The sequence below is a fragment of the Coffea eugenioides genome, chromosome 11, assembly GCF_003713205.1.
Source record: "Coffea eugenioides isolate CCC68of chromosome 11, Ceug_1.0, whole genome shotgun sequence".
NCBI lineage: Eukaryota > Viridiplantae > Streptophyta > Magnoliopsida > Gentianales > Rubiaceae > Coffea > Coffea eugenioides.
In genome coordinates, this window is record NC_040045.1 from 30,566,153 (window position 1) to 30,580,410 (window position 14,258).

General features: G+C 36.2%; 1 protein-coding gene across 1 annotated transcript; it reads left to right on the forward strand.

Moving 5' to 3' along the window:
- Positions 1-8,784: 8,784 nt before the first annotated feature.
- On the forward strand, positions 8,785-11,635 carry LOC113752244 (disease resistance protein RPM1-like). The gene has a single exon (XM_027296366.1). It carries the CDS (start codon positions 8,785-8,787, stop codon positions 11,563-11,565), a length of 2,781 nt encoding a protein of 926 aa, XP_027152167.1. The 3' UTR covers positions 11,566-11,635.
- Positions 11,636-14,258: the final 2,623 nt, after the last annotated feature.

Here is a 14,258-nt window from a genome sequence, read left to right on the forward strand (position 1 = left end):
TAATTTGATCAGAACAATATTTCCACAAGTATGGTTCGTCCCACACATAATATTTAACATCACTTTTAATTTTTTCCTTTTGAGCTCTAGACAAATCATTAGGTAGCGTTCTAGTAACCAGATAATTCACTAAATCAGCATACCAGGGAGTTGTCTTTTGAACTACAAAAAGATGCTCATCTGGAAAATTATCCTTCAAGGGAACAGGTCCTTCACTATTGATCAAACGACTGAGATGATCAGCAACCATATTTTCGGCACCCCTTTTGTCTTTAATTTCCAAATTAAATTCTTGCAGTAGGAGAATCCACCTTATAAGTCGTGGTTTGGCCTCTTTCTTGTTGAGCAAATATTTCAAAGCTGCATGGTCAGAATAAATAATGACTTTAGTGCCAAGTAAATAAGAACGGAATTTTTCTAAAGCAAAAACAATAGCTAAAAGCTCCTTTTCCGTAGTCGAATAATTGCACTGGGCACCATCCAAGGTCCTCGAGGTATAATAAATGACATAAGAAGCTCTGCCCTCCTTCTGGCCAAGTACTGCACCAACAGCAAAATTGCTGGCATCACACATTATCTCGAAAGGAAGACTCCAGTTTGGTGGTCGAACCACTGGTGCTGAAGTCAATGATCCCTTGAGCGTGTCAAATGCACTCTTGCAATTATCATCAAAATGAAATACCACATCCTTTTGAAGTAATTTGCATAGAGGATGGGATATCTTTGAAAAATCTTTGATGAAACGCCTATAAAAACCTGCATGGCCAAGAAAAGAGCGAACTTCCCGCACACTTGCAGGGTAAGGTAAACATTTGATAATTTCTACCTTAGCCTTATCTACCTCAATTCCTTTTGCAGATACCACATGGCCTAAAATTATGCCTTGGTCCACCATAAAATGGCATTTCTCATAATTTAAAACAAGATTAGTCTCAATGCACCTTTTAAGAATTTTTGTGAGGTTAGTTAAACATTCATCAAAAGAATTACCATAGACAGTAAAATCATCCATAAACACTTCTATGATATTCTCCACATAATCAGAAAATATACTAACCATACACCTTTGGAATGTAGCAGGCGCATTACAAAGACCAAAAGGCATTCGTCTATAGGCAAATGTACCAAAAGGGCAAGTAAATGTGGTTTTCTCTTGATCTTCAGGCGCCACTGGAATTTGTAGAAAACCTGAAAAACCATCAAGACAGCAATAATGAGATTTTCCTGCCAACCTTTCCAACATCTGATCAATAAAAGGCAATGAAAAATGATCTTTACGAGTTAATGCATTTAATTTTCTAAAATCGGTACAAACTCTCCACCCATTTTGAACTCGAGTGGGCACTAACTCACCTTTAGGATTTTCAATAACAGTAATTCCTGTCTTTTTAGGAACTACTTGAACAGGACTTACCCACTTACTATCCGAAATGGGATAGATTATACCTGTGTCAAGAAGTTTTAAAACTTCTTTCTTCACTACCTCCATCATTGGTGGGTTCAATCTCCGTTGAGCCTCTCTCGAAGGCTTAGCACCATCTTCTAACAAGATGCGATGCATGCAAGTGGCTGGACTTAATCCTTTTATGTCATCCACTGTCCATCCTATTGCCTCCTTGTGGTCCTTCAACACCCGAATTAGTTTTTCTTCCTCTAAAGCAGTCAATTTACTGGAAATTATTACTGGGAGTGTATCTCCATCTCCCAAGAATGCATACTTTAAATTATCCGGTAACTGCTTTAATTCCACCTTCGGGGCTTGCACAATAGATGGCAAAAGCTGTGAATGAGACAGAGGTAATTCCAAGTAAGACACATTGGAAAATTCTGGGCAAAGAGAATTCAATTCAAAAATAACTTCCTGCAATTCAAAAGGAAAAACAAACTTCCCTTTTATCTTTTGCAAATTTTCCTGACAGAGACCAGTAGAAATAGCAACCTTCAACGCATCGTCATTATTAAATTCAAAATTTTGCTGCGCCAAAGAATCAATTACATCTATAACAAAAATTGAATGAGATTCACCAGGATATTTCATGGCATCATAAATATTAAATTTAATAACATCACCATCAAATTCCATAGTCAATGTGCCAGTGAAAACATCAATTTTTGTTCTAGCAGTTTTCAAAAATGGTCTCCCTAACAGTATTGGAGATGAATTAGAATTATCATCCTCCATATCAAGCACATAAAAATCTGCAGGAAAAATCAAATTATCAATTTGCACTAAAATATCCTCCAAAACTCCATCAGGATAGGCATTTGATCGATCAGCCAGTTGAATTATTACGCCCGTCTCTTTTAAAGGCCTAATGTTCATCAAATTATAAATAGAACGAGGCATAACATTTATCGAAGCACCCAAATCCAACATAGCTTTTTCAATTTTAATATTACCTATTTTGCAAGGGACAGTAAACATACCTGGGTCCTTGCATTTAGGAGGCAATTTTTTCTGCAAAACTGCCGAAACATTTTCTCCCATATGCACTTTCTCGTTTCCTTTCAACTTTTTCTTACCAGTGCATAATTCCTTCAAAAATTTAGCATATCTAGGAATTTGCTTAATTGCATCTAAAAGAGGGATATTTACCTCAACTTTTCGAAAAGTGTCCAAAATCTCCTGTTCGTGCTCTTGCTTTTTGGACTTTGCCAGTCGACTAGGAAATGGAGGCGGAGGTGTAACCACTTGTGTTGATTTTTCTCCAAAATCTGGTTGTTCCAAGGCTCTAGGTTGAGACACATTCCCCTCTTTTTCGAGCTCTTCCTCGATTGCTTGTTCAGAAATTTTCTTGCTCGGCTCAGGCAACTCTTTGCCACTTCTTAATGTGATGGCACTAGCATTTTGCTTGGGGTTGACAATTGTCTGCGAAGGTAGCTTTCCAGATAATTGGGATTCCAATCTATTGACTGTGGAAGCTAACTGGCTCATTTGATTCTCCAAATTATGAATGCTAGTTTTCGTCTCCTGTTGAAATTGTTGAGTGTTAGTAGCCAAAGATTTCACAATATCCTCAAGTGACATACCTGATTTAGGAGCAGGTTGTTGCTGTGAAAGTTGAGGTCTAGGTTGATATTGTGACTGATGTGAAAATCCTGGTGGCCTTACTGCATAATTAAAATTAGGATGATCCCTCCATCCTGGATTATAGGTGTTTGCATAGGGATCATACCGTCTCTGAGGTGGTCCTGGAAATCCAACTGCATTAGCCTGCTCAGTCGAATCATCTTGGAGTGTGGGGCACATATCTGTTGGATGACTCGAACCATAGCAGATTCCACATGTTTTCAATTGCTGCATTTGTCCTATAGCTAACTTTTCAACCAAAGAAGTTAGACAATCTAATCTTTGCTCTATTGTAGAATTACTTACCTCATTGACTCTACGAGTCGTGTTATCCTGCCTGTCTCCAAATTGTTGAGCATTTGCAGCCATACTCGATATCAAATTTCTTGCCTCCGTGGGTGTTTTATTCACTAAGGAGCCCCCACTGGCAGCATCAATAATTCTTCTGTCAGTTTGGGACAGACCCTCATAAAAATACTGGATGAGGAGTTGGTCAGGAATTTGATGATGAGGACAACTAGCACATAGTTGCTTGAATCTTTCCCAATATTCATGTAGAGTCTCTCCATTGAATTGTCGAATTCCACAGATGTCTTTCCTAATGCTTGCAGCTCGGGATGCAGGAAAGAATTTTTCTAGAAAATGCTTCTTCATGTCTGTCCATGTGGATATTGACCCAGAGGGCAGATAATAGAGCCAATCCTTAGCTTTATCGGCTAAGGAAAATGGAAAGGCTCTTAATTTAATTTGCTCCTCTGTGACTCCCTGAGGTTTCATTGTCGAGCAAACCACATGGAATTCTTTGAGATGCTTGTGGGGATCTTCACCTGGTAAGCCATGAAAAGAAGGAAGTAAATGGATTAGTCCAGATTTTAACTCAAATGCAACCTCTAATGTAGGATAAGTAATGCATAGAGGCTGTTGATTTAAATCTGGTGCAGCCAATTCTCTCAATGTCCGTTCATTAGCCATGGTGCTATCTATCTCTTCCGTCTCACTAAATGAATCCACAAAATCTACTACTGAATTATGTCCAGTAGATGAGGAGGATGCCTCTGCTCGTTCTCTTGTTGCTTTTCTCAATGCACGAGCAGTTTTCTCTATCTCAGGATTATATTGCAGTTCACCTGTACGAGAAGATCTAGGCATAAACCAGTAACAATAAAAATAAAAATAAAAAGTAAACAAAGAAAATATAATTCAAAGAAAATAAATTTATTTTGACACCAAGTCCCCGGCAACGGCGCCAAAATTTGTTGGGTGTCAAACCAGCAAAAATAAAATTCCTACTCTTAAGTCACGAATTAAGTCCACTATGGTACTGGAGCAGGGACTTAGGCTGTGCAATGGGTTACTAGCTTCACCCTGGTGCCAGAGTTTGCTTGATCCGATATACCAAAGTGTATTAATTACGTGAAAGACAAAATTCGAATATAGCAGCGAGCAGGGTCGAATCCACAGGGACTTGGGAATTTATTTTGAATGAATGTAACATTAAATAAAAATGGGGGAAGTTGATATGGAACTGTCTAATTTAATTGCTCAAATTAAAAATATAAAGTAAATTGACGGAAGGAAAATCTCTAGTCAAAGGTATAATCTCCACTTATGGTTCGAATCACTGATCACAGATGCAGAGATAAAATCTTTCATTTACAAATAAACTGGTTATGGTTGTCAACAAGCTCTGACAACCTGCCTAACCTTCCTGATTCGATAACCACAACAAGCTCTGTAGTTATTGCCCTAGCCAATTAAGCAGTCCTAAACACGCTCTTAGGATTTAACCTATTGACAGCATTAATCATTAGACTGGCCACCAATTATAACCAACAAACACACACGCTCGGTTTATTTAGGCTATATCATATATTTCCGCAACAACGACTCAAAAGTTTCTACTACAATTGAATCATATCACTTGCCACATGCACTAAAATTACCCAACAATTACGGATTGAGCACTCTTAGATGGCTGTTAATTACTCACACAATTAAACAGTGATCAAGTATTTAATTGCAAGAAATAATCATATGCATAAGTGAACAGGAAATATATAAACACTTGCAAATTAAAGAACGTAGGGAAATCAATTCGATCTCACAGTTTTGTCGAACCAAAGCTTCGATTTAACCTCTGACTAGATGAAGAAATTAGCCACTCCTCATAGTTGAATTGCAGCCAAAAGTACTGGATTGCAAAGGCATTGCGTTTTTACTAGAAAGCAAGGAATAAAAGATGTTTTTCCCGTTGGGGAATATTGTCGAACACCTGGCGTGTGTCAGAGGCCAGTCCAGAGAAAGGAAACTAGAACTAAACTAAAAAGCTAAACTAGAGGTCCCCCCTTGCTTCTGTACGTCCTCTCCTTAAAAAGCCAAAAGTAAGATGACTAAAAGCTATCTCCGGTGGTCCCCACACATGTGGACAAAGTCTCCAAAATTACTCCTTCTTCCAAGTCTCTCTACGTTGCTTTCTTTTAAGAGCCCAAATGACTTATAGCTTTGTGGTCCCCACCAATCCAAGGCCTAAGGATTGAAGCCCTTAGAAGTCTCCATATTCTCCATAAAGTCCCTCCTTTTTGGTAGTTTTCTGCTTCATTCCTGAAATTAAGTCCCGATACCAAATATGAGTAAATATCAGCAATTAACACAATATTTGTCAGGGATAGAAGGGAAAATTAATAATTAAAATACCAACAATTAACACCCTATCACCAATCTGTGCTACAACTCAAGAACCTGCGTTTTCAACCTACTTGGCTTGCTTTTTTTTAAGACCATAGGATTCTCTACACAAAATGAATCACACACAAACAAAATAAACCCGCAACCACTAAAAGTGCGATAGTTTAATCTCCAACAGGACATGATACAATTACCACTGTCAATTAAAAAGACTAAATCTTATATACACGAACGTTATATGCATTATCACTATTGGATTTATGATACATATATAAAAGTTAAATTTTAAATTCAAATTTTACACAGTTATTATTTGTCCAAAACTGACAGTATATACATTATCAGTATAAAAGAGATTAATCCAAAAAAATATGCAAACATGCCTCACATTTCTAGCTTTCTTCACTCGACCAAAACGGCAAAACAAAGACTCACGTGCAAACCATAACCAGATGGAGGATGACGAAAATCACTGGAAAAGTTCCTTAGCCGCTTTGTACATATGTACATGTCTGTGTGTGTGTGTATATATAATAAATAATTGAAAGTTCTATGTAAGGCTAAAGATGTGTACATTTGTCAATTATTTGAGTTCTATAATGTGTCAAACAACTGTTTTTAACATTTACAATTTGTCGTATAAGCGTTAACATCCTACTTAATTATTGGAGGAATAAGCTTGTACACAGGAGCCATTGGCTCGTGCATGACTTTTCCTTAAGTTAATATTTGCCCCTTGCTTTATAAAATTATCTCTGGTTGCTAAAATTTGAAAAAGAAAAAACAAAGGTATGTTTGTTTGGTATTAGCAGATGAATAGAACGAATATGGCTAGACTTGAGTCAACTACGGGTGTCAGATACTTTTGAGAATCTCCTCTTTTTTGTTTTTCTTTTTTCAAAAACTAACATTTATTAAAATTCATGAATAATAGTATATCTTCATAGAATTGGGGTACCATTCCAGTAATAAATTGTGAATATAGGACATTTGAACATTGAGAAGCTTGTCATACATCCACATATTTTGTGATTATAGTGACATGGTCTATGGATCAAAACATGGCTAGTGCAAGGGAGTGTCAAGTAAGGATGGAAGGGTTCAGTCACTATTTCCGATGGCATATTCGTGTATCGATTGAAGAGGAATTGAAAGACAGAAGATAGTGGTAATGGGGGAAGAGCAACTTGAATTAATCAATTTTTTTTTAAAAAAAATTGAACTGCTAAGTGAAATGGAGGAAAATTTTATATCGATCATGCCTAATAATTGTTTCCGAACCAATGAAAAGGTTCCATGAGAACATACAAGGGTTCCACCTGATTTTATATAACATGCCAAGTGGATTCCACTTAACATGTAAATTAGTAAGTAAGATCCTTATATATTGACTCGGGACTTTTCTATTGTTTCTGGATCATGTCTAATAGTTGTTCGAACGGACATAAAATTCCTCGTGAAGCAAATGATAAGTTTTTAGTTTATTGTTCAACCCCAGTTCAAACATTTAATTGTAAAAGAAAAAAGAAAAATAGTAAATCGGTTCCAGAGTTTGGATTTTACTGGTTGTGGCCGGTTTCATAAGCTCTATGAATCATCTGACATATTAACCACTAAGGTGTTAAAACTAGGAAAGAGATGCCAAAATAGTAGTTGAAAAAGCAGCCAGCTTGAAGTTATAGCGTGGACTACGTAGAAGTTAATTGTCAAATGAGCATATGAATCAACTTGGCCGTAGCAAACATATACATAAGCTTAGAGAGCAACTATTAGTAGAAAATATTGATCTTTCACGGATAAATTACACTTTACCCTCCTGTGGTATAGTTAATTTTTACATAATCCTCCTATAGTTTTAAAAAATATATATAATCCATTATAATTTGAATTAAAGTGTCAAAGTGACGGAAATGATCATCCATAATGAAACTTATAAAAATATCGAAATTACTTTTGTTTAAAAACTAAAATAACTGGAGTGACCAAAATATATAAACATAATATGCATGACACTCTAATCTCGTATAATTTTTATATTTTATCATATAATCCCTTTATGATTTTCAATATATATACATAACCCCTGTGGTTAATAAATAATTTTCAACTTTATATAGGAGTATTTTTTATATTTCAATTGACTCCGTTATGAATTTGGTAACTTCAGTTGATTTCTTTTTCCTTTTCCATTGGACAACCATGTCATGTCCAGCTAATTGCTGACCTTACAAGATATTGTAGAATCAAGAATCGAAAGTTGAATGTGACTTTTTTGTTTTTTCCTTTCAAGGCATATGAATTTATAAGGAAATAGAACAGGATAAATTACATTTTACCCCCTTGTAATTTAATATTTTTTTACATAACCCCCTCATAGTTTGGATTAAAGTGTCAAAGTGACGGAAATTGTCATTCGTAACGGAACTTCTGAAAATGTCAAAATTACCCTTATAAATACATGACACACTAACCCCCTTATGGTTTAATACTTTACTATATAACCCCTTTATGGTTTTCAAAATATACACATAACCCTCCTTAGTTAATAAATAATTTTCAACTTTACATAAGGGTATTTTTGACATTTTAGTTGACTCCATTACGAATGATCATTCCCGTCATTTTGATATTTTAATTCAAACTATGAGGGGGTTATATATAATTTTTAAAATTATAGGAGAATATATAAAAAAATAACTAAACCACATGAGGGTAAGGTGTAATTTGCCCAATAGAATATGATACTTCATGAGTCTGCTTCATTTATTTGGGACCGCAGGCATCCAATGACTGAATCGTGCAATTGAATATCAATATGCTTTAATAGGGAAAGCCACTTGCAAAAAATTAATGGGAAACTTTTGACTATGGACCATGGAGATTATTTAATTGTCCTTTGCACTCTGGAAAGCATTATTGGAAGAGACAGCATCACAAAAAGCACCAATAAGGTACCTTCCTTTTTCCATTGATCATTTGCCACTCTGAAGTCTTGGCCTGCCGACTCTTGAGAAATTTGATTGAGCATCATGGCAGAGAGTGCTGTACGTTTTTTGATTAACCAGATCTCAACTTTGCTTTCCCAAGAGATCACACTTTTGGTGGGGCTTAAATCAGATGTTCAATTCATCAAAGATGAACTCGGGAGCATGAAGGCTTTCCTCAGAGAAGCTGAAGCAAAGGACGACAATGATTCTCAACTCCAAGAATGGCTAAAGCAGGTTCGAGAAGTTGCTTATGATACAGAGGATGTTCTCGATGATTTTAGCTTCCGCTTTGCTCGTGGTTACATGGATGGATTCTATGGCAAGGTTGGAAAGATCTATAACTCAATAAAGAATCTGAAAGCTCGCCATCAAATTTCTTTGGAGATAAAAGGCATCAAGGCCAGAGTTGGAGAGATTTCAGCAAGGCATCAGAGGTACCAAGCCCTATATGGTACTCAAGAAAGAGGCTTCAGCTCTTCCCAACAGGCAAATGCTGATTTTGACATTCGTGCTCAATCACTCTTCATTGAAGAAGCTCGACTTGTTGGGATTGATAAGCCAAAAGCAGAGCTCATCTCAAAAATCCTTGATGACCATTCCCAATTGAAAGTGGTTTCGGTTGTGGGAATGGGGGGACTCGGGAAGACTACCCTGGTGAAAAAAGTCTACGATGACGCTGCAGTGAAGAAACAATTTCAGAGCCATGTCTGGATAACTGTTTCTCAAAATTTTCAGTTCAGTGACATCATCAAGAACCTGATCCAACAGTTGTTCAATGAAATCAGACAGCCGGTCCCTCCCGAAGTGGAATCCATGGATGTTCTTATGCTGAGTCAATTTGTCAAAGACTTCCTCCAAGAAAAAAGGTACATTCTTGTCCTTGATGATGTGTGGAGTATAGATGCCTGGGAAGCTATCAAATGTGTATTGCCTGACTGCAATATCGCTAGTCGTGTTGTATTGACAACACGAATAGCTGATGTAGCTTCTGCGTCCTGTTTAGGATCACTTGACATCGTCTATAAGATGGAGTCTCTTTCTGATAAAGAGTCTTGGACTCTGTTTTGCAATAGCACATTTCAGTGCAATGACTGTCCTCCAAATCTAGAAGAAGTTGCTAAAAAAATACTGAAAAAATGTGAGGGCCTACCACTTGCAATTGTTGCAATAGGTGGTGTTTTGGCTCTGAAGAACAAGGAAAAGACAGATGAATGGGAGATGATTCTTCATGGTTTTGGTGGTGAGGCAGATGGCAGTGGTAAGCTTGACAGGATCAAAAGGGTACTCTTACTTAGCTACAATGATTTGCTTTACTATCTTAAAAGCTGCCTATTATATCTAAGCATCTATCCTGAAGATTATTCAATTGATGTGGAAGATATACTTCTAAAATGGATTGCACTAGGATTTGTCGAAGAGAAAGAAGGAATAACATCCATCGATATTGGTACGAGATATATGAAGGAACTCATCAACCGAAGCTTAATCCAAGTTAAATCCACATTGGACGATGGCACATTGAATACATGTGGTCTCCACGATTTTGTGCGTGAAATCATTGCTTCAAAATCTAAAGAGCAGAGTTTTACGACTGTAGCCACCAGATATTACACAAGATGGCCTGAAAAAGTTCGACACCTAGCAATCCGCAACTTCACTGATAATCCACAAGAATCTAGTGGCTTAAAGTGTCTTCGGTCTGTGGTAATATTTGGGTATGAAGATCCTCTCACAACTACATTTTTATCCAAGTTTTTACGTGGTGATCCCAAGTTGCTAAAGGTGTTGGATTTGCATGGAGCTAATTTGGACAGTATCCCAAAGCAAGTCTTCAAACTAATTCATCTCAGGTATCTTAATCTCAGTGGAACTGCAGTTAAAATTATTCCAAAATCTATTGGGAAGCTTCAAAACCTTGAAGTTATAGATTTGACAAGAACCAATGTAACAGAGTTGCCTGTGGAAATTCTAAAGCTAAGAAAACTCCATTCTCTTTGGTTAGGCGGATGGGGTGATTATTCAAATGAGTATGCACATTGGGGCTGTAAATGTCCATTTGAAATTGGAAAGCTTGTTTGCATGGAAAATCTGATTAATATAGAAGCAGATAGTGATAAAATGGTAAGGGAGATTGGAAACCTCACGCAGCTGCGGCGATTATGCATCACAAAGCTGAGAAGAGAAGATGGAAAGGAGTTGCTCTCCTCCCTCTTGAGGCTGACCAACCTTCAAGAGTTGGTCATCTCTTGTATTAAAGAAGATGAAACCCTTGATCTCCAACATTCTGTCTTTCCAAAACATGAATTCCTCACATCTCTGAGATTGAAGGGGCGTTTAGAGAGCGTACCACAATGGGTGACATCACTTCAATCCTTGAGAACCTTACGGTTGGACAATAGTAGGTTGAGAGAAGATGAGAATATAATCGGCTGCCTCGGACATTTGCCCAATCTGGTATCACTTGCTCTGTATCGTGCTTATGAAGGGGAGACAATATGTTTTAAGGTTGGAGGATTTCAAAAACTCCAGCAGTTAGAGCTTGTGCAATTAACAAGACTGAAATGGGTGAGAGTGGAAGAGGAATCAATGCCTAGTCTCAGAAGTCTGCTTTTAGGTGCTTGCAAACTAATGCAAGAGTTGCCTTCGGGCATCCAAAACTTGACCAGACTTGAATCTCTTGGGTTTTATGAAATGTCTGATGAGCTAGAGCACAAAGTACAGAATTTGGATAAACGGAGTGAAGATTATCAGACAATTTCTCATATCCCTCAAGTTTTCACTGGTCACTGGATTGATGGTCGGTGGGAAGGCACGTTCCTCTAAGAGGAGAAGCTAAGAGACAACTCTTTGCAGCTTTCAACATTAATTGATATTCAGTTAAGTCTCAGGTTACTTTTTCCTTTCTACTGCTTATTACATTTGTATCAAATCATATCATGAAATTGCTACCATCCTCGAAATAGTATGTGTTTATATATCATTTAGATTTCCTTTTTATAGTTGGCCCCATCAAACTTGCTCTGGTTAAGTAAAACATAGATCAGAGCACCTACTACAGAAAACACCTTTTGAAGTCCGAAGTCCAGACTTGAAGGTTCTTTTTGCATTTCTTTTCTTTTCTTTTTTTTTTTCCCTAAATTCTCAGTCTGTATGCATAACTTTCTCAAATGAAATTTGGTTCTTAATCTTAGAAATGCATGCCTATAGCATATGATTTTTATTCTTGAGCTAGCTTCTCAATTGTGAATTTGCAAATGGAAAATTTTTTCAGAAAAGGGATTTTGCCCCATCTCAACCTTAACCACAGATTAATGTGCCTTTAGTCAATAAACAGGTTTAGTAAGCACATGCTAGTGCCGTCAATTCCTTAAGGTGTTCAATTTACAATGAGAATTTAAATCCATTTAAAATTAGTGGGCAGTTTTGGGTGGATTATTAGTGGGTGGGTACGGACCAATTAACATAATTGGGCTGTGATTGACACTCTCCTCCATCAAACTTGTTCTGGTTCAATGAGACATAGAACAGAGCATCTCCAAAAGAAAAAATAAGGCAGTCTTCATAAAGTTAATATTGAAGTGTCTGGAGTGCAAAAGATGAAGTTAGTCAAATTACTAAAGCGTGGATAACACCTTTCAAAGTCCAAACTTGAAGGTTCAGTGTGCATTTATTATTATTATTTTTTTTCTAAATTCTCAGTTTGTATGCATATTTTTCTCAAATGAAATTTGATTCTTGATCTCAGAAATGCATGCCTGAAATATATAATATTATTCTTGAACTAGTTTCTCAATTTTGAATTTACAAATGAAAAATTGTTCGGATTAATAATAAGGGATTTTGCCCCATCTTAACCGTAACTGCACTAGAGATTAATGCCTTTAGTCAATAAACAGGCTTAGTAATCATATGTAAGTGCCTTCAGTCCCTAGAATAGAAACATATATAATGCAAGAAAACATGCAAAATATATTACTTGACCGTTAGCGTCAACAGAAAGCATGCAAAATAGGATCATGAAGGATAGCTAAAGTATTATTTCATATAATATTACACTTGTATCATAAACACATTTTACAATCCACTTTTTTATATTTTCAATTGTCTTTTTATCTCATATACATTATATCACAAAAAGTGCTACAGTAATTAATCCAATTAATATTTCAAATAACACTTTATCCAAACACACTAACTATTCAAGCTTATTTACAACTTGTTACTTTCCATTGAAGTGAAATTACAGTCACCGTTTCTCCAAAGCAAAAAAAAAAAAAAAAAAAAAAAAAAATACATTCACCTTACTCGAAGGAAATTATAATACGTTGTTTGCATCTTTGATCTTTCTTGATTTGTACTCATGCATTGGTTTTTTCTATCACACAAAAAATTGCAATCGAGAAACGTAATAAAAAAAAAAAAAGACAATTGATTTGAAAAGAGAAATATAAAAAACAAAATTTCTTGACTTGTAAATGTGAGATACCCTCCTTTCCAACTTGATAAACAAAAATTTCATCTATGCCATTGAAAGCATAAGAGAATATTTATTCTTACTAGAAAAGTGCATGTGCTCCGAACTTGTCTAAGTGATGATTAATTAGAATCATTCAAAATATAATGAATAAATAATGACATTGTAGGGAAAAAAAAAAAAGCAAAATTGATGGAGTGACATAGTACGAACTATGGTTTGATTGAGTAAGGTGTTCTCATGGCCTCTACTTTTTCAATCCTCTAGGAAATTATTTTGACTATATGATCATTTCTTTTCATGTTTTGGTATTTACGTGGTCTTTTGAGTTTTTGCCTTCATCACCTTTGGCATTTCTCTTCGTTCTTCCTGTATTTGATTTGTTTTTGGTTGCAAATTGTTGTTTCCTTTGGTTGTTGTTTTAGCTGTACTTCTTGTAGTACTTCTGCAACAACGGCCAAACAATGTGATTGAGAACACGCCATTAATGCTGGGATGTTTTCCAAAATTGAATTTGAATCCTTCCTCGATTTTGGAAGTAAATAACTCTTAAGCAACTCTGTGATTTTCAATAGGAGGTACCTTAATCTCGCCATTATCACAACACAGAAACTTGACAGGGTTGCAAAGAACACAGTTTGGAACATGTTTCATTTCATGCGATTCAGATACCACAGGCCTTGTAAAGTAAAACTGATGGCAGAGTTGCCTTTGGGTTCACTCTTGCAATATATCTATTGAGCTAATGCACGAAGTACAGGATTTGGATGGACAGAGTGAAGATAAACATACAATATCTTGTATTCTTGAAGTTTGCATTGAATACTAGATAGACAATCAGGGTAACGGTGGCAAATGATCCCAAACTTCAATGGGCTGTCCATGACCAAAGGTAATTTGGACGGGATAGATTTAATATAAATCGGAATACTTGGGTATTATGCGGGATTCTTAGGGCCCAATCTTTCGAGTTTTTGTAACAAATAATTTTATTTTTCCAGAGTAAGGTATAAACACATTTGTGAATTATATGTTTAATGTA